The sequence below is a fragment of the Leptodactylus fuscus genome, chromosome 1, assembly GCF_031893055.1.
Source record: "Leptodactylus fuscus isolate aLepFus1 chromosome 1, aLepFus1.hap2, whole genome shotgun sequence".
NCBI lineage: Eukaryota > Metazoa > Chordata > Amphibia > Anura > Leptodactylidae > Leptodactylus > Leptodactylus fuscus.
Window position 1 is genome coordinate 260,440,310 of NC_134265.1, and position 20,252 is coordinate 260,460,561.

General features: G+C 40.0%; 1 protein-coding gene across 1 annotated transcript in view; it reads left to right on the forward strand.

Annotated features, from left to right (window-relative positions):
- The window catches only part of LOC142217770 (bifunctional heparan sulfate N-deacetylase/N-sulfotransferase 4-like), a 334,797-nt gene that overhangs the window by 290,174 nt on the left and 24,371 nt on the right, over positions 1-20,252 (forward strand). Inside the window, exons 9-12 of the mRNA XM_075286110.1 lie at positions 2,616-2,739; positions 6,222-6,396; positions 11,900-12,070; positions 18,618-18,727. Coding sequence (XP_075142211.1) covers positions 2,616-2,739; positions 6,222-6,396; positions 11,900-12,070; positions 18,618-18,727 — 580 coding nt within the window. The remainder of the gene's footprint in view (positions 1-2,615; positions 2,740-6,221; positions 6,397-11,899; positions 12,071-18,617; positions 18,728-20,252) is intronic.

Here is a 20,252-nt window from a genome sequence, read left to right on the forward strand (position 1 = left end):
ATTTACAAGTAACAAGTACATTCACACATGGGACAGAAGCCTCAACAACTGTGGTCATATGTTTTTTTCTTTATTAAATATTCATTGTAAATGACTCACGAGTCCTAGCTGTCCTTCCACTTGCAAAAACTGTGAAAATCTGTAAAAAAGCCACAGTGTATATGGAGTGAAGCGCAGATATAACTAACTCTTAACAGAGGCACACAAGGACTGAAACCTGACGGACCTATTATAAGTCCTGGAGTCCATCAGTCATTGCTTATGTTGTTGGATGGATCCACAGCTTTCCCTTTTTCAGTTCCACTGAGCAGAAAAACAACAAAAATTCAAAGAGCCAAAAATACCCCTTAAAATATACGTACTTTATTAATTCACATTGAAACCAGTACGCATACATGGAAGTCCCGCTTAATAGAACACTATTCAATGAAGACTAGCCAGAGAATAGATCAGTGACAGTGATCATGTTATGGATAGTATAACAAAGAGCTAACAAAATAAAAATAATATGATCGGAACACTCAAATAGTGAAAAGACTACCCGACCCTTCCATTAATAAAGTATATATTAGGATATTTATTATCCTTCAAAAAAAAATCAAGGATCAACAAGCAGTGCACTCAATAACAGCAATGGATACAAAGAGTTGGCTTCATAGATGCTTAAAAGAAAAATCTCACATTTGAATTTTGCTGCAAGGATATTGTTCCAAAGAATAGTTAAAATGGCTGCCTCTTGTAAATGTCATGGCTGTGACACTGACCTTTTTTTGAAAGCAATGAAAGGTTCATTAAATTACCTTATTTCAGTTTTCATATATCTGGTCTACATATTCATAATAAAAAAGTGTCATTTCACTTCTACATAGTTCTGAACTATCCCTGAATATTATGACTTATCTAGTGTTTTTTACAGTCAAGTACAAGCAGACTCATAGTTATGATTTCCTTTACCTGGGATTGTTTGCAACCCTAATCCTGTCTTCATGCTAGGAGAATGTAAGGAGAATGCCCCACTAGAATCCCATCCACTTTGCCCATACAGTGAAACGCCACAATTTTTTCTGTGGCGTTTCCATCGTGCGGGTTTTTGTTTTTTCACCAAGATTTGTTGCTGAAATTTCTGTCCCTTTCATGTTTATCTTACTATAACTTGCAGAAATCCATGTGATAGCAGCCAAAACAAAGCCCTTCCAGATAAATTTGACCGATTCTGGGTACATAAAGGTCTTTAACAAATTATTATATAACGACTAGAGATGAGTGAACAGTAAAATGTTCGATATTCGTTTTGAGTAGCCCCTCAATATTCGACTACTCGAATTGAATATCGAATCCTATTATACTCTACGGGGGAAAAATGCTTGTTTCAGGGGTAGGCAACGTTCGATCAAATAGAACTTACCAAGTCCATGAATGAGGGTCGGGCTGGATCCTCCGAGAAGTCTTCTCCGTGCAGCGTCCCCGCGGCGTCTTCCGGCTCTGAATTCGGTAGGAGAAGAACCAGCGTTGATTGGCCGACTGTATAGCATTTGGCCAATCAACGCTGGTTCTGCATCGAATTTTTCAAATAAATCCATTCAAATAGCGAGTAGTATTCGATCGAGTACGAATATTTTGAATACCGTAGTATTCGATCGAACACCTACTCGATCGAATACTACTCGCTCATCACTAATAACGACCAATATAAAGTATTCCACAGCATAAAACAGAGTATGTGTACAGGCAGAATTAGACATAGCGCAGTAATAGAAGTAAAAGCCCTGCTCACAAGAGCTTGCAATCTATGAGGAAGGAGCGGTGACACAAACGGTAAAAGGATGTGCAAGGGGAGATAATATTTAAAGGGGAGTGTAAATGGAGAACAGACGGTTTTAAAATGGGAGTAAGAGGTTCAGATTATGGAGGATGCGATATATATGAAGAAGGGTGAGCATGGGTAGTTTGTAGAGATGAGAGACCCTTTCAAGATTCATTTTGTGTTTGGGATTGGCAGTTTGGGTACCTGATTTGCTTCAGCTCAAACCAATTTGTTAGGAACCACACCTTAAATTGGCTTAAAATCTATTATAGAATACTCCTAGGGCTCCTAGGAACCTACCTATCCAATTTGGAGCTCACTAACATAAAACCAGTTGAAATTATGCCAAAGTGAAGAATGACATTATTATACTGTGGTGTCTCTTTACGATATTTGACATGTATAGGGCACCGCTGAGGCCCAATCAGAGGCTTCCGCGCTGAGCCACGACCAATGACGTCACAGAAGCGTGTCAGACGTCACCAGGAAAGAGTGTCAGATACAGCAGGGAGGCCCAAAAGAGGTAATGGAAGGTAGAAAGACCACAGAGTATAATGTCTAAGATGAATCTACAGTTCTTTTGTTTTGTGAAGAAAACAATTTGGTTATTTGGCTCGAAACCCGGCTTGGTACAAAGAAATTTGTCTATCTCTAGTAGGGTGATAGACAGAAATGAAGAAGGAGCTATAGGGAGATGCAGCACTGTGGAGAGGTTTGTGGATTACTGTAATAAATTGTATTCTTTGGGCAACCCATTAAGATTGGACACATACCTATGTTTTGTAACATACATGTTATATATATTTTCTAGGCACAACTGCACTTTATTTATTTCTACTGATGCATCCTTACATCATAAGCAACTTTCCTAACCCAAAGACCTTTGAGGAAGTGCAATTCTTTAATGGAAACAGCTATCACAAAGGAATTGACTGGTAAGATGAATATATTAAGTTTGCAATTAGATTTTGCTGCGGTGAAGCACCTGCCGATACACCTGGGACAGACATGTTGTGATATAACTGATAGTCATACATGGATTGAGTGAATCTCACAAAGGTCTGCATTGCGTGCTAAAACCAATCACTGTGCACTTTACTGGAAAATATGATAATGAACTGCTTGAATAATGGGAAAGTGTAGTCAACAATAAAAAGATACAATAAAAATAGAATATTATGGGGCAGATTTAGCATGCTAATTAACCAGCTCTGTTCTCTCATCTTCTTAAATCCGCCAAATCAATAGGTTTCATCCTATGACTCTCTAGAATATGAAAATAATCCCAAAGTTAAAATTATCAGGATGCAGCATATGATGGTCCAGTATGTTAGCTAATAAAATTGTGAAGTGAAGGGAGATGTCATCCCACAAACCAGGAATTGTATATTAGTGACGTTTTGCTTTATCACTAATATACTAAATGTACCAATTTATAAATGTTCCCAGAGATTCATTCAGGCGAGATTTCATGCACTTTACTGAAATAAGTGTGGATGCACCATTGTGCGACAGGATTAAGCAACATTTCAGCAATATCTTTCAACATCTGCTTCCAGTTGGAAACAGAGGCAGAATCTACTGTGTGAAGATACCACAAGATTAGAAATGTTTCCATAGATGTCAGAATCTGTAGCATTATTTACATCTCAGATTTACAGAATATTTCTATTACTTTAAAGGGAGCCTGTCAGCAGACAACTACTTGCTGCTTTATGTAAATAACATGTAAACCAGTTGAAACATCCCATTGTTGATGGCCATATTAGCTTTACAGGGAAGAAAAAGTTTTAATTCTTCTCACACTGCAATGCAGTGCATATTTTTCTACATTATATGCCCTTCAGTGGCTCCAGTATTATCCGATTTACACTACACCTTTATGGTACTTTAAAGGGATTCTACCATTAAAACCCTTTTTTTTGTAGATAAGACGTCGGAATATCCTTTAGAAAGGCTATTTGTCTCTTACCTTTAGATGTGATCTCCGCCGCGCCGTTCCTTAGAAATACCGCTTTTTACCGGTATGCAAATTAGTTCTCTTGCAGTGATGGGGACGGGCCCCAGCACTGGAAATGCGATGGCGGCGTTCCCACTGCTGCTTGAGAACACGTTCCTGCAACGCCTCTATCTTTGGCTGGATCCTCCCCTTCTTTCTTCGTCTTTCTTCGGCGTCACCTCCGACGTCTGCGCAGTTGGCTCTGCCAGTGAGACACTAGTAGAGCCGACTGCACATGCCTGCGGCCATAGTTCTGATGGCGCAATTGCGCACATGCGCAGTCGGCTCTACTAATGTCTCACTGGTAGAGCCAATTGCGCAAGCGTCAGAGGTGACGCCGAAGAAAGACGGGGAGGATCCAGCAGAGGCCCCCATCACATTTCTAGTGCTGGGGCCCGCCCCCATCGCTGCGAGAGAACTAATTTACATATCGGTAAAAAACTGTATTTCTAAGGAATGGCGCGGCAGAAATCACATCTAAAGGTAAGAGACAAATAGCCTTTCTAAAGGCTATTCCGATGTCTTATCTACAAAAAAAGAGTTTTAATGGTAGAATCCCTTTAAGAAGTTTGGAGAGGTCAAAACTGCTGACATGCTCCTATGAAGCAAAAAAATCGCTAGAAATAGCGAATAATTAATAAATTCATTATTTTACTATCTTACTAAGCTTTTTAATGGAACATTTTTCCATCATGAAGGCTGTTGAAGTGATGTACTGTAAGGTTATATGCATATAAGAAGCAATCTGTTGTCATGTACTACAGATAAAATACCTGGCAGTGATCCTTTCCTTACAACTCAGAAATGTCTGCTTGGCAAAAAAAAAAACAAAAAAAACAATTCATTACTTTCATCAATTGTCATTTTAGAGGGATGATTTCTATCAATATGTGCTCTTTTTCCTTTAGTCAAGTATCCTTGATTTTCAGTTTCATAATGAATGAAATAGACCACACCTTTTGCTCATATAGTGACAGAGGCCACGGATGGAAATCTACAAGTATGCCTCACCTTGTAGATGAGCTGGTGGAACGTACTAATAGGAGGATAAAAAGAAATGTAGCACTATTTTTTTTAATTTATTTAATAAAAGGAGATTGTGACATTTATTACTTTTCTATTCTATTTTTTGTATATGAATGCTTTGGCTGCTATCTAGCCTGAACTTCTCGTCTGCTCTGTTAATAGCATTTAGTGATATACTGTCTGCCAATAAGTATTTGGACACCTGTGGTAGAATAGAAAAACAACATTTATTCATATACAGTAGTTGGTAGAACCCAGCAGATGCTTCCTTACAGATGGTATTGAGCGACACAATACTCCCAGATGCCTGGTGAAACTCCTGGTGTATGTGAACCATTGATTGGGTGTGGTTTCTCTGACCACTCGTCGGTCTCTCTCTCCCAGTTTCGGAGGTCTGCCAACTCGGGGCACATTCCAATTATCACCGATCACCTTCCACTTTGTAATCACATAGGCCACTGTCCTTTTTAGGTGATTCAGTTTGCTTGCTATGAACCTTAAGGATCGACCATTTCTGTGGTACCCCACAATTACCCCTTTCTCGAAATCAGACACCTCTGCACTTCATGGAATCTTGCATGCGACTAAAGCCAATACATTAACGCCATTGCTGTTTCCTATGTCATGGCGGAAGGCGTGACGTACATCATGATCGCAGATATCTTCATTTGCATGAGTGTCCAAATACTTATTAGTAGACAGTGTACATTTACACAGTGCTGCACCTCCCATGAGGCGACCTGAAGCGAGCGCTTCAGGCGGCACTATGCCAGGGCCTCAGGGAGGGCGGCATTTTTGCTAAACGAAGCCAGTCCAGGACAAGCTGTCCTGGACTGGCTTAGCACCGAGCGGTGGTTTGGGGAGGCCACTGGAGCAGCGCTGCTCCAGCAGCCTCCCCTCACGCTCAGGCAGAGCGCAGGCAGTCTCCGGGCAGTCTCGCGGGGGGGGGGGGGGGCGGCTTTCTGTAGTTCGCCTCGGGCGGTGAAAGGGGCAGGATCACCCCTGCGTTTACAGCATAGTCAGGGATTTCAGCCACAATAGACTAACTCAATGAGCAGAGTTTTCTAGACATGCTTTGTGCATGGAGGAGAAATAGAAAAACTGTTGTCAGCAGTGGATACAATGATGGGGCATTATGGGTTTTATATGTAGAGGTGTGATTTTGCCTGTCTTGATTGTGATGTAAATGAGGCAACTGCTGAAATGAAAAATTGTCAGTCTATAGGCCAAAAACCCTATTTTTGTATACTGATTTTTTTGTTAGTCCTTTAGTCCTTTGAAGTCTCTACTGACTCACGTTTCTACTTTTTAACATCATCATAATTAAAAATGCATCTTTTCTTTGCACCCTTTTATAATATGACTAATCTAAAAGCTTTTCTTTTTTTATAGGTATATGGATTTTTTTCCATACCCTTCTAACACAACCTCAGATTTCCTGTTTGAGAAGAGTGCTAATTATTTTCATTTAGAGGAAGTACCTAAGCGAGTGGCAACACTGTTACCAAAAGCTAAAATTATTACCATTCTTATTGATCCATCTGATCGAGCATACTCTTGGTATCAGGTATGTTTGTTTTTTGGGGTTGTTTTTTTTTTTTTTGGGGGGGGGGTAGCTGTTTTTAGCTAAATGTGATAAATGTCTTATTTCTTGTGCCTTCTTACTAGAGATGACCGAACAGTAAAATGTTCGAGGTTCGATATTCGTTTCGAGTAGCCCCTCAATATTCGACTACTCGAATCGAATATAGAACCCTATTATAGTCTATGGGGGGAAAATGCTCGTTTCAGGGGTAGGCAACATTCAATCAAATTATACTTACCAAGTCCACGAGTGAGGGTCGGGCTGGATTCTCCGAGAAGTCTTCTCCGTGCAGCATCCCCGCAGCATCTTCCAGCTCTGAATGCACTCTGCCAGGCATCGGGCCTGGGCAGAGCCGACTGCGCATGCGTGTACTACAAGCGGACATGTGCAGTCGGCTCTGCCCAGGCCCAATGCCTGGCAGAGTGAATTCAGAGCCGGAAGACGCCACGGGGAAGCTGCACAGAGAAGACTTCTAAAGGTAGGAGAAGAACCAGCATTGATTGGCCGACTGTATAGCATTCGGCCAATCAATGCTGGTTCTGCATCGAACTTTTACATTCGAATAGCGTGTGGTACTCGATCGAGTACGAGTATTTCGAATACCGTAGTATTCGATCGAATACCTACTCGATCGAGTACTACTCGCTCATCTCTACTTCTTACAGATGTTTCCTTCCTTACCTTTCCTCTTGGCTGAATATGTCCAGATTTGTGTGTCTCATTAAAGGAGTTGTCTGAAGATTTTAATTAATCTGCCAGATTCTTCATAATAGACCTGGGGGTTTAGTAATTTACTATAGTCATAAAGCTCCCATAGCATGAGTAATACCTGTGAGATCACAAGAGGAGGGAAGGGGTTAAGCAACCCAGTGGTCCAGGCTGGTTCTGATCACAGATTCACATGAATTAAGATAAAAGTAACTATTCAGACAACCCCGTTAACTTTTCATTACAAAACTGTTGTATTGTATTTGAAAGTTATAATGTGTCTACTGTATATGTGAATATCTATTATTTCTTTTACATGAATTCAAGTCTTTCAAGGTTTTTGCTAGCATATCACAATATTGTGTTGAGTTTGAATGCTTTCATGAAAGACCTTACCCTAACAAAAAGGTAATTTTGGGTACATGTGTATGCCCAAATAAGCATTAAAATTGTCTGATATAAAGAAAAAACATTATCAATACACATGTTGTTTTATGGTGTAATTATATTCATTTGTTTTATTTTCTTATATTGATCAACCCCTTCCCGCCGCAGGCATTTTTCGATTTTTATTTTTGACTTCTTGCTTTCCTAACCTCATAACTTTTTTATTTTTTAATTTACAGAGCCATATATGAGGCCATAATGTTTGCAGGGCAAATTGTACTTTGTAAAGGTCCACTTAATATTTTGTAAAGTGTGCTGGGAAGCTGTAAAAAAAATCAGAATGTAGCAGAAATGGAGAAAAACTGCATTTCAGCAAAGTTCTTATGGGCCATGTTTTTCTTGTGTTCACTATGCAGCCAAAATTACTTGTCATATGTTTTGTATGAGTCAGTATGATTTCAGGGATACTAATTTTACACACACACACACACACACACACACACACACACACACACACACACACATATATATATATATATATATATATATATATATATATATATATATATATATATATAGCCAAAACTAAAAAAAAATCATTACGGTCTCCATATTCTGGCACCCCTAACTTTTTTTTATATTTTTGCACCCCTTTATGCATAAAGAGTCTTCCTTTACAGGGCCAGATGTGCTTTTTATTTATACCACTTTTTGAACTATATTTTGCTTTGAAAGCCTCATGGGAAAAATATTTTTATACGTTTGTGGACTGGGAGTTTTCAAACACAAGGATACCTAATATGCATGTTCACTTAAATTTTTACATGTGTTCTAGGGAAAGGAGGGTGATTTGAATTTTTAATTCTTTAAAAAAAAAAAAGTCTGTTATTATTAGAAACCCTAGGAGTCTTGAACTCCATGGGCTCTGATCACTAATGCATTACAATGTTAATACATTGCCATGCATTGCAAAATTATGGCATTTGTATTACAGGCTGAATATAGCAGCCTGTAATACAAATGAATGCCAGACAAGTCTTGGATCCCTCTATAGGCTCACAGCTGTCATAGCAATGGATCGCCAGCCACTGGAATAACATCCATTCTGAGACCCACTATATGCCAAATCAACAGTTTATGACCACAAAAAAAGTATTTTCAATTTCCGGAGAATATGCATAACAAATTGTGGGTGCTTTTTCTCCTATTACTCCTTGTGAAAATGAAAAGTTTAGAGATAAGTTTGCATATTACTGGAAAAATTTAAATATTATTTTTCAATTCTGCAACCTAATTTGGATGGGGGTGATTAAGACCGGCCATACCCATACCCTGACATGGCCAAACCCACTGACATTAGGATTTTTGAAGAATGTTTCTTATGTTTTAGCATATCCTAAGCATTTTAATAAAACTGATACATTAAAATCCATAAGGTGTTACTTCATTTCTGATAACTGTGTTTGAGCCAATCAGCATACTAGAGCCACATATGGGCTTTTTCTACAAATAACAGTGTCAGGGAATGAATTTTTTTTTTTACATCCCTTTTGCTTATGTCTAGGGAACACTTAAAGAGATAACAAAGTTCCCAAATGTTGTTTTGAATACTTTGCAAAGTGCTGTTACTAAAAAGCTGTTCTTTATGGCGATCTTCTATGATATTTTCTTAAAAATGTAAAACATTGCTGTTAATGTTACAAATCTTTTGACGTTCAAAAAAAATCCTATTGTTACAAAATGATGCCAACATAAGGTATTTGCAAAGTAAATGCTAACTAATGATTTTAGTCATGTTTCACTACTAATACCTTACCTTCAAAATCAATTGGAAAATGAAAAACATTCCATTAGTTTATATAAAAGGTCTCATGTGATGTTTTGAAAATGAATTTTTCATTGTGAACCATGTAGTTTATAAAAATACAGCAATCACCTCTGTGCTTTCTTGAACACTATTGATGTTAGATCACATCACATATCTTGCCCACATGCCTTTTGTTTTTAGTGTAGGAATAAGGTGCAAATAACCAAGTCATAAGAGATGTTCCCTATTCGACTACTCAGGTGGCAAACAATTCATACTAATTTATATATAACTAGCAGGAGGATTCGGCTTCGGATGGGTACATTACATTTTTTGTTTGTGTAGTGGCCCCATAAGAATTGTCCAATTTTGTACTGGTGTATTTTGTATGTTGTTTGTGTGTGTCCATAAGCGTCATGTGATTATGTGTATCTCATTTTGGATATCAGTGAAAAACCTGTGATCAGTTGTTATGGATACCTGTAGTAAAGCTGTGTGTATGTGACCTTGTGTAACGGTGTCATCCACAGTGCCCACTTCTTTAAAGCTGACATACAGCAGTGAAAACATATGGCTGGGTTGTTATGGAAACCTGGAGTAAAACTCTAATGTGTGGTACTCTGTGCAGAGCCATCTAGCTAATCCTCCAGCATATGGTACTGTGTGCTGAGGCACGTATCTAATCCAACGGCTTGTGATACTGTGTGCAGAGGCACATATCTAATCCTCCCTGTGTGGTATTGTGTAAAGAGGTTGTATCTAATCCTTCGGCATGTGGAACTGTGTGCAGACACACGTATCTAATCCTCTGGTGTGTGGGACTGTGTGCAGATGCGTGTGTCTAATGCTCTAGTGTGTGATACTGTGTGCTGATCTGTGTATCTAATCCTCTGATGCATGTATCTCAGTTTGGATATCAGTGTTGTATTGTGCATGTGGAGTGACCGTGTGTATTGCAGTTGAAATATGAGTGAAAGACTTGCAGGTTTGTATTGGCTAAGGGGGGGGGGGATGCTGTATCTCAGCAACGGTACGTCTGAGCCAGTTGGAGTCTTGTTTTAAACCTTCCCGGATACCTTAAGTATCTCTGTACCAAATTTGGTGAAGATCGGTCCAGTCGTTTGATCGAGCATAGAGAACAGAACAGATAAGAATTCATTTTTAAAATATAGAGAGATGTGCAATAATTTAAATAATTTATGTAATGCGGCACATATGTTATTAATAAATGTGTTGTCAATGATGGATCTTAATATGAAAAATCTAGCACTCCATTTAAATGTGGAAATTCTTCATATTTTTCACTAGACCCAAAGGATGTATTTACATGATACTTATTTACTAAAGAACTGCATGCAGTTTTTCATTGTAGTAATGAGTAGTGTGTGTAAGGGGGTGGGGGGAGGGGCTGAAACACTATGTGCCAAATGTAGCTCTATGACCACAGGTGCATTCCATTAATAATAAGTGAATCATGAGGCCACTAATGTGAAATAACCAGTGTTTCACTAATGTAATAGTGATAGCACCTGTCACACTAGAACTAGGTGCAGTTATAAGGGTGGTGACACAGCATGAGGAAGATTTATTAAGCAAAATGCCCCACAATGTGCTCAAAAAAATTAGCTGTGTGTTGACACTTTGGCCTGTTGGAAACGGGTGTAGCATCATGTGGAATGAGTGTGGCCTAAATTGCACCAAAAACGTGCCATGAACTTTTAAGCCAACTAACTGTCTAACAATAGACCAGATTTCTCGGCATCAGCCAGTTTGATGAGGACAGTTCGCTTCAGTGGTTTCATGTGTATACCAAGAGGGATGGCCCTTTCGAGCCAGCCAGTTTATGGCCCCTGGATGGCAGGTGTCCAAGGAGGGAGGGGTGGACTGGTGAGCCTAAGTTCATATCCAGACCCCCATCTCTCCCAGCATCCAAGGAAGGCTTCCTTCTTTCCCAGGATTCTGCAATGGTTGAAGGAGGAGGGGGGCTTACCTGCGAAGGAGGTGTGGGTGGGGCACTAGCCATATGCTAAAAGGAGACTTAGATTCTTGACCACTCAGTAAAGATTAATCAAACAGGCAGCAAGGACAGTGCTGACTCTGGGACAGTATGTGAGAACAAATGCTTTTTGGACCGACTCAAGAAAGCACCCTGAGGCCCAAGCAAACCAAACCAGAACTTCGTTTGGTATTGTATATTTTCAATTTTTTTATCCCCCTTTTAATTTCTGTATTGTATTATATTGTAACTGTATTTGCTTGTCATCCCCTGATATACATTTCTGAATATGTTAGTGGCTAGTACCGACCCACTCGGGTTAATAAATATATAAAATTTATAAAGCTAGTTTTGTATTATCCGATGGTCCCAGACACTCACAGGGTGTGAGTGGAAGGTTAAGAGAGGTGATCACAGGTGTGCCAAGCGGCTTGGTAAGATTAGATCCTTCACACTGGGTCTGCCATGCTCCAAGATCAAAGCACTGAACTGCAGGCAGGGTGAGCTGACTCCCTATCTATTACAATGAAAGGTTTTAATATTTTAGTAAATTAAATAACTAATCTCCTGTTTATTTTTTTCTACAGCATCAACGATCTCATGGAGATTCCACTGCCATGAAATATAGCTTCTATGAAGTCATAAGTGCTGGTCATAAGTCTTCTATAGAGTTACAAGCTCTGCAGAAAAAATGTCTTCTGCCAGGTCAATATTCCACACACATAGAAAGATGGCTGACCTACTTTCCACCTTCACAGGTAATATCGCTATCTATAGATTTGACAGCAATCAAAATTTTGATACAAATCTGAAGATTCAGATCTGATTTAGCACCATATTGTCAGATCTAAAGTTAAATTGAGTTTCTTCAGCATAATAATGCGCTGTCATGTGATGTTTTAGCACAAAAGACAATAGAAAGTCTTTGAAAAAAATCCTATTAACACAAATTGTGGAAATTTTAGTGCTAATCAATACACTGCTTATAGTGAATTGGTAGGTCTACATAGCAACTGTAGATATTGAAATAATGTTGAAATAATCCCATATATTTTACTGGAACCCTGTACAGTAGAGAACTCCATTGTGTCACCTTTGATTTTCATAATATGGGGAAAGGGTGTTTGGACAACCACAAAAATATTGGTATAGGAGAGAGGTGATCCTCTTAAAGAAGAGTTTTATAAAGCATTGAATCTAAAGGAATTAATTGTTAAAGGAATATCTAAAATACATGTGGCTTGGTCTTTCCAAAGAGATGATTTTTTAGGACATTTCATTAAATATCTATAACAAAATATCTTTACAGAATAATGGAGCAAATATACTAATATTGTCTAAAAGCTAGTGCAACGTTAGACTAGACAGTCTTAAAATGAACCAGATTTGTGACTGATGCTGAATTATATTGATGATGATTATTAGACATATTATAAGGCTAAGTTCACACGAGGGGCAGTGGGGCGGATTTTGACACCGAGAGTGACGCGGGGAGCCGCGTCACTCTCGGGTTGAAACTCGCCTGCCACGTCTGTTGTGGTTGCGGCTTCCCCCTCCGTAGTCAGCTCAAATGAATGGGCCGAATATGGAAGTTGCTGCCACCAAGCGGACGCCATAGCTTTACAAGCCGTGAAATCCACCTGAAGAAAGGGCAGCTTGCTTCTTTTTTCCACCAGCGGTAACATGCCTCTATCAGAAAAAAGAACGCTAGCGGTCTTCATAGATCACCATTGTGAGGGGGCGGATTATGACGTGGATTCCGCGCCATAACCCGCCCCCTCTTTGCCCATGTGAATGGGCCCTTAGGCTGTCTAGCTGATTCCGCTCTGATTCTTCCTCCCATTGTTTTCAATGATAAGCAGAGGTTGCAGCAGGATGCTGAAAAAAAAAGCTCCCTGCTGATAGGCCCATTCATCTCTGGGTGGAGGGCTGTGGGGAAGGAAAATGAAGAAGAATCTAAGGGTGCGTTCACACGATGTAAAGTGGAGCGCAATCTGGCACGTATACACGCGCTCAGAAAGATCCCATTCATTTCAATGGGAGTTACGAGCGTATACGCCGCGTTATTTTGCGCCCGTGATTTTGTGGCCCCAAAGTCACGGGCACAAAATAACGCGGCATATACGCTCGTAACTCCTATTGAAATGAATGGGATCTTTCTGAGCGTGTAATCGGCTGACACGTGTATACGTGCCAGATTGCGCTCCACTTTACATTGTGTGAACACACCCTAAGAAGGATGTCTGCCTCAAATTCTCTTCATTTTCCACCATGTGACTATACCCTAACTTTTCACCTGCTATTAGTTGGTCTAATTTACACCACATGCTTGGCACACACTATAACTGTTGCAACTTAGATCATGCCCACTTTCTGTCTAGCCAAGCTGCTTTTTGTACAGCTTTTACTTGATAAATGTGATGCAAAGCATGTTAGACAATTTGGTTCAAATTACTCCTGAATTCCCTTGCATTATTGCATAGTAAATCTCCCCAATTTGCCTGGCACTGGTCTGTGAGATTGAGGTCTCCAAATCAATTTTGCAAATGTTCACAATGTAGTTGAGGATAAGGATAGACATTAAGGTTTTATCGATGAAGTTTTTGAAGCCAAAAACAGATGCCGACCATGAAGCGTGAAATCCTAAGTAGGAAAGATATACATCTATTTTTTCTATCTGCTCCTGATTTTGCTTCAAAAACTGCATCAACAAGACATGAATGAGTCTCCTTACAATTGTACAACAGACCACCGCATTGTCGATTTCACATAAAACCAGATGAACATCATTAATTGTAGTTTCTCTAGAATTTCTGTTTATCTAAAGCTTTAGGAACACATTTTCTTGCAATGACACCCTCACCAGTATGAAATGAAACATTATAGTGTAATTAATCTTAATGTTTATTTTCTATATTGACACACTGTGTAGTAAAATCACCCAGTTGTGATATTTCTAATCCGCCATGCTCCATCAACTATATTACTTCAATAAATAGCTAATGATTGCAGGAGTTTATCTCTGCATAATATTACCTGTAGCAATTTGTATGTAATAGACAATGGTGCTAGAACTGGAATCAGTTTGTCATGCTTGTTTTTTTTTTTTTTTTTTTTTTTTTTTTTATGTAGATTGTGAGCCCCACATAGAGCTCACAATGTACATTTTTCCCTATCATTATGTCTTTTTTGGAATATGGGATGGAAATCCATGCACGGGGAGAACATACAAACTCCTTGCAGATGGTTTTATGCCCTTGGCGGGATTTGAACACCAGGACTCCAGTGCTGCAAGGCTGCAGTGCTAACCACTGAGCCACCGTGTGGCCCCTTTGTCATGCTTGTTTTACAAAGAAATATACAATATATGTAGTCACCAAGAGGGCCAGCCTTAGGTTTGATGGAGCTTTATGTGAGACTCTCTATCCCTTTCCAGACATCTGCTATTCTAGTATGGCAAATGTCAGGAATTTAAATAGGGCGGGTGCTCAGGACCTGAGCAGCCACCATAGCCCCTGACAATTTTGAGGTAGTTCGCTGATTTGGGACTGGAAATCCATTGCCATGATAGCCAGGAGCCTATTGAAGGCTTACAGACTTGTCTGACCTACACTTGTATTACAGCATTATTGCAGCCTGTAATAAAAGTGCCCATATTTTAAAATACATTGCATTAGTTATCATACATCCTGGGTATCAGGGCTGCTAGGGGGTCTAAAAATTATAGATATTAAAAAATAAAGAATTCAAATCACCCCCCCCCCCCAACCCTATAAAGTTAAACGTATACACATTACATATCCCTGTGTACAAAAACTCTTGGTCTTCAAACTATAAAAATATTTTTCCTATAGTTATCACCATAATTGTACCGACCTGTAGAGTAGAAAGGGATGAAATGGCATTTTGACTGCACAGTGAACACTGTAAAAAAAAAAAACAAACAAAGAAGCCCAAATGTAGTTTTGCTCCATTTCTATTCTGAATATTTTTCAGCTTCTAGTACATTATATGAAATACTAATTAATACTATTATGAAGTATATTTTGTCCTGTGAAAATTAAGCCCTCATACAGAAATGTGAATGGAAAAATAAAAGCATTATGACTTTTGAAAGGCATGGAGTCAAAAATCTAAATCGAAATACGCCTGTGGTAGTAAGGGTCTTTAATAGAGATGAGCGAGTAGTGTTTGATCGAGTAGGTGTTCGATCGAATACTACGGTATTCGAAATACTCGTACTCAATCAAACACTACTAGCTGTTCGAAGTTTAAGGTTCGATGCAGAACCAGCGTTGATGGGCAGAATGCTATACATTCTGCCAATCAACGCTGGTTCTTCTCTTATCTTTCCGAAGTCTTCTCCACGCTGCGTCCCCGCGTCTTCTTCCGGGTGGAATTCACTCTGCCTAGGCATCCAGCCTAGGCAGAGCCGACTGCGCATGCGCGGGCATGCACGCGCATACACGCGCATGCGCAGTCGGCTCTGCTCAGGCGTCGGGCCTGGACAGAGCCGACTGAGCATGCGCAGTCGGCTCTGCCTAGGCCGGATGCCTAGGCAGAGTGAATTCCACCTGGAAGAGGATGCGGGGACCCTTCACCGGGAGAAGACTTCAAGCAGAATCCACCCCTACCGTCACTCGTGGACTTGGTAAGTATGATTTTATCGAATTTTGCGTACCCCTGAAACGACCATTTCCCCCCATAGACTATAATGGTGTTCGAAATCCATTTGAACAGTCGAACAGTGTGCAGCTGTTCGAATCGGATTTCGAACCTCGGACATTTTAGTGTTCGCTCATCTCTAGTCTTTACCTGTCCTTTGCACACTTTTTGGGCACATCCTTTTCAGATGGAAAAAAATCTGATATGGATTTCACTGCAATTCTGCAGAAAATCTGGGATAAATCAGTATGTTTTTCATGAACATAATGTGGCAGAATTGTTGTGGATTTCACTGCATTGCAAAACGTGAGATTTGCTATGTTTTGCTAGTACTGTGTTGAACTCCATATTTTCATTGCATTTGACCTCAAAGCTGTTTTAATGACATGCTGCTGTTATATACTGTACATAACAAAGTTATATTGTTTATCAATGCAATGTGTGCTGTAATGTGGTGATAGCAGTTGAATATTCTAGGGGTAGGTGGTAGAACCCTTTAATTTGTGACACACATATCTGAACATGACCAGCCAAGAGGATAGCTAAGTTAGGACACTTCTGTATTTATAAGGTGGGTGGGCATTGTTATTTTGTAATTTATTTCCAGTCCCCATTTTTTTCAAGCAATCAGTGCAGTTAGTTTTGGTACCTGATATTGTAACTAGACATTCTAATGTCAAGTGGGTGGTCTCTGACAGGATCAGGCTCCAATCAGAGGCAAGCAATGTAAGAGCTTGGAGTCACATGTCTTGCTTCTTCCTGTGTAATACCACATATATGACATTATTGAGTCTAGACAAGACATTAAAACTAGCTGTGCTGAAAAGTTGGAGGAATTCTGGGAGCAGCACAACTTAGCAAAAGAAAGTCTCTATCACTGTTTGCGATAGTTACATGTGTTATACTTTATTCTGCTAAAGAGTTTACAGTACTTGACTAAGCCAAGAAACCAGGTGTACTCAGAGTTTAGTAGAAGATCCCTGTCCACAGAGAATGGTTCCTGGACACTTCCTTAGGTAATTGGATGCTGGTCCAGTAGGAGATTTACAGCCTGTCTACATGTCAACCTGTCAACTAGATTGGTAGACAGTAGAGATGAGCGAGTAGTACTCGATCGAGTAGGTATTCGATCAAATACTACAGTATTCGAAATACTTGTACTCGATCGAGTACCACTCGCTAATCAAATGTAAAAGTTCGATGCAGAACCAGCATTGATTGGCCGAATGCTATACAGTCGGCCAATCAACGCTGGTTCTTCTCCTACCTTTAGAAGTCTTCTCCGTGCAGTTTCCCCGCGGCGTCTTCCAGCTCTGAATTCACTCTGCCAGGCATCGGGCCTGGGCAGAGCCGACTGCGCATGTCCACTTGTAGTGCAGGCATGCGCAGTCGGCTCTGCCCAGGCCCGATGCCTGGCAGAGTGAATTCAGAGCCGGAAGATGCCGCGGGGACGCTGCAAGGAGAAGACTTCTCGGAGGATCCAGCCTGACCCTCACTCATGACTTGGTAAGTATAATTTGATCGAACGTTGCCTACCCCTGAAACAAGCATTTTCCCCCCATAGACTATAATAGGGTTCGATATTCGATTCAAGTACTCGAATATTGAGGGGCTACTCGAAATGAATATCGAACCTTGAACATTTTACTGTTCGCTCATCTCTAGTAGACAGGTTGTCAATCACACAGGCAAGGCTAAGATTAATTATTTGATGGACAGAGGGAAAAAGATGCAGGAGATGAGTGTGGTGGAATTTCACTTACAGAGGAAAGGTAATACAGCAGTGTTCAGACAGAGCAACAAAAAACTCTGTCAAACTAAACAAACTAAACACAATCAAACTAAACACAACTTCTGCATTCCTCCAGCGTGCGAGCAGAGGGTGTCGCAGAGACGTTATAGTAGGTCAGGATACAGTCAAATAAGGGAGGTTGTGGATAAAAAAAATGTAGGTGAAAGCGTTACAATATTCTGTACTAGTGGACAGTGCAGACAGATGTAAGTAGACAGTTGTTGTAAGGGCTAGTTCACATGGGGCAAAATGGTTAGGATTTTGACGCAGAATCCGAGTCAAAATCCTGATGCCTCTCATTGAAATCAGTGGGAGCCGATCATTTCCTTTTTCCGTGAGCGGTTTGTTCCCAATCGTGGAAAAAAGAAGTGGGCTGCCCTTTCTTCAGGCGGATTCTGCCGCTGATTCAGCCACCACCCTCCGGACTAGGCCCATTCATTTGGGCCTAATCCGGAGCGGAGAGCCGCAATGGGATTCCGTTGCTGCGGAACTCCATGTGAACTAGCCCTTAATTGTTGCTGGTTTTTATTTTTATTCCTCAAAGACTGAAAAATATCAAAAATATATCATTGATACAACTGTTGTCCTTTTTTTTTTTTTTTTTTTTTTTTTTAAGAGGGACCCAATTCTGACTTTGCTATGGCCCCACAATTTCTACGTATGCCCATGTTGGAGTCCTTAACCAAATTCAAGGTGATAGTGAACACATATGTATATTTACTTTCTTGTACATTTCCAACAATTAATATAGTAGAATAAAGAAATTTTTATCGTATATTATATCACCTATGAACATCTTGAAATAAAGATATGAAAAGAAAGTTAACAACAAAACTGTGTCATTCCAGCTGTTAATTATAGATGGGCAACATCTGAGGAATGACCCAGCCATTGTGATGGATGAAGTCCAGAACTTTCTAGGAGTTTCTCCTCATTATAATTACTCTGAGACTCTCACGTAAGTGCATTAATCTCATTTATTATCTTTGTATTAGCAGACCATTAGGAGCATTGCATATCATTAATATTTACAAGATAGATCAATTCAAGGGTATGTCACATTATGTCTCCCAGCTAAAATATAGTTTGTGAACAATCGACTTTGGAAAATAGGCTCATTTTAGGTAAATCTGAGCTTGGAGGGTATTTGAAGAGCCCATTTTACTTCATTTTCAAAGCATATTGTGTAAAGTGCCCTCAAGGGGAATTAAGGCAAACATTATATTGTAGACTGAGTGGATATAAAATCGGAGAAAGATTAACAGTAGTAGGCTGGCACTTGTCCAGTGGTTCATTTAGAGAATTGTGTCTTCAAAAGGAGATGGAACATATGACATGTAGGAGGGTCTAATTAATATTTATAGTCACATTGGGAAACTATGGAGGCTTTCCCTTTCTGCGCCTGCTTAAAGTATTTGAGATAAGCAATGCAGGGTATATATAAAATCATCAATTTGTAGCTGTAACAGTAATAAAGGTTATCAAACACACAGCTTTAGTCCAGTTTTTAAAGCAGTTGCTAAAGCTATAAAGTAAACAGCTCTAACTTGAGGATATTCTTTCTATTATGGCATATTATAGCCATATAAAAAGAATGTTATCACTAATTTTAAGATTTCTTCGTGACATTGAACAAAATCATTATTGTTTACATCCAAAGGTTGTAAACGATACAGACTTATGGCTTCTTAGAGTTGAGAAATTGCTAAAATGTATCAGGTTACTGATATAGCAACTCCTAATGTGATGGTCAAAGAGGTAAAGGGGTTATGTGGAAAATTAATATTCAGTAGTATTGTCACTTTACTGGTAAGCAGATGAGAGATCCATGGCACCCCAATTATTATTATTTTTTTAATTTTTGAATGTAGATTGTGAGCCCCACATAGAGCTCACAATGTACATTTTTCCCTATCAGTATGTCTTTTTTGGAATATGGGATGGAAATCCATACAAACACGGGGAGGACATACAAACTCCTTATAGATATTTTTTTGCCCTTGGTGGGATTTGAGCACCAGAACCCCGTGCTGCAAGGCTGCAGTGCTAACCACTGAGCCACCGTGTGGCCCCCAATTATTAGATTTGTAGAGCTCAGCTTGGTATGAGAAGTGTCTGCCCTCAGTCTCTTCTGTTGAAGATATGACTCTCAGTCATGTGACCAACCCACTTCTACCCTCCATACAAGGAACAGCTATGGTTAACCCCTTCCCGACATGTGCCGTAATAGTACGGCGCTGCCGGGAAGGGCTTCCCGCAAACCGCCGTACTATTACTGCGGCTGCATGGTGCACACACAGAACCTGTGTGCGCACCATGCGCTGTGGGTGTCAGCCGTATGTTACGGCTGACAATGCCCCGTAACACCCGCGGTCGGAACCGGGTCCGATCGCAGGTGTTAACCCCTGATATGCCGGCGGTCAACATGACCACCGGCACCTCCGGGGTTTCGTTACAAAATGGTGCCGATCGGCACCCCCCGT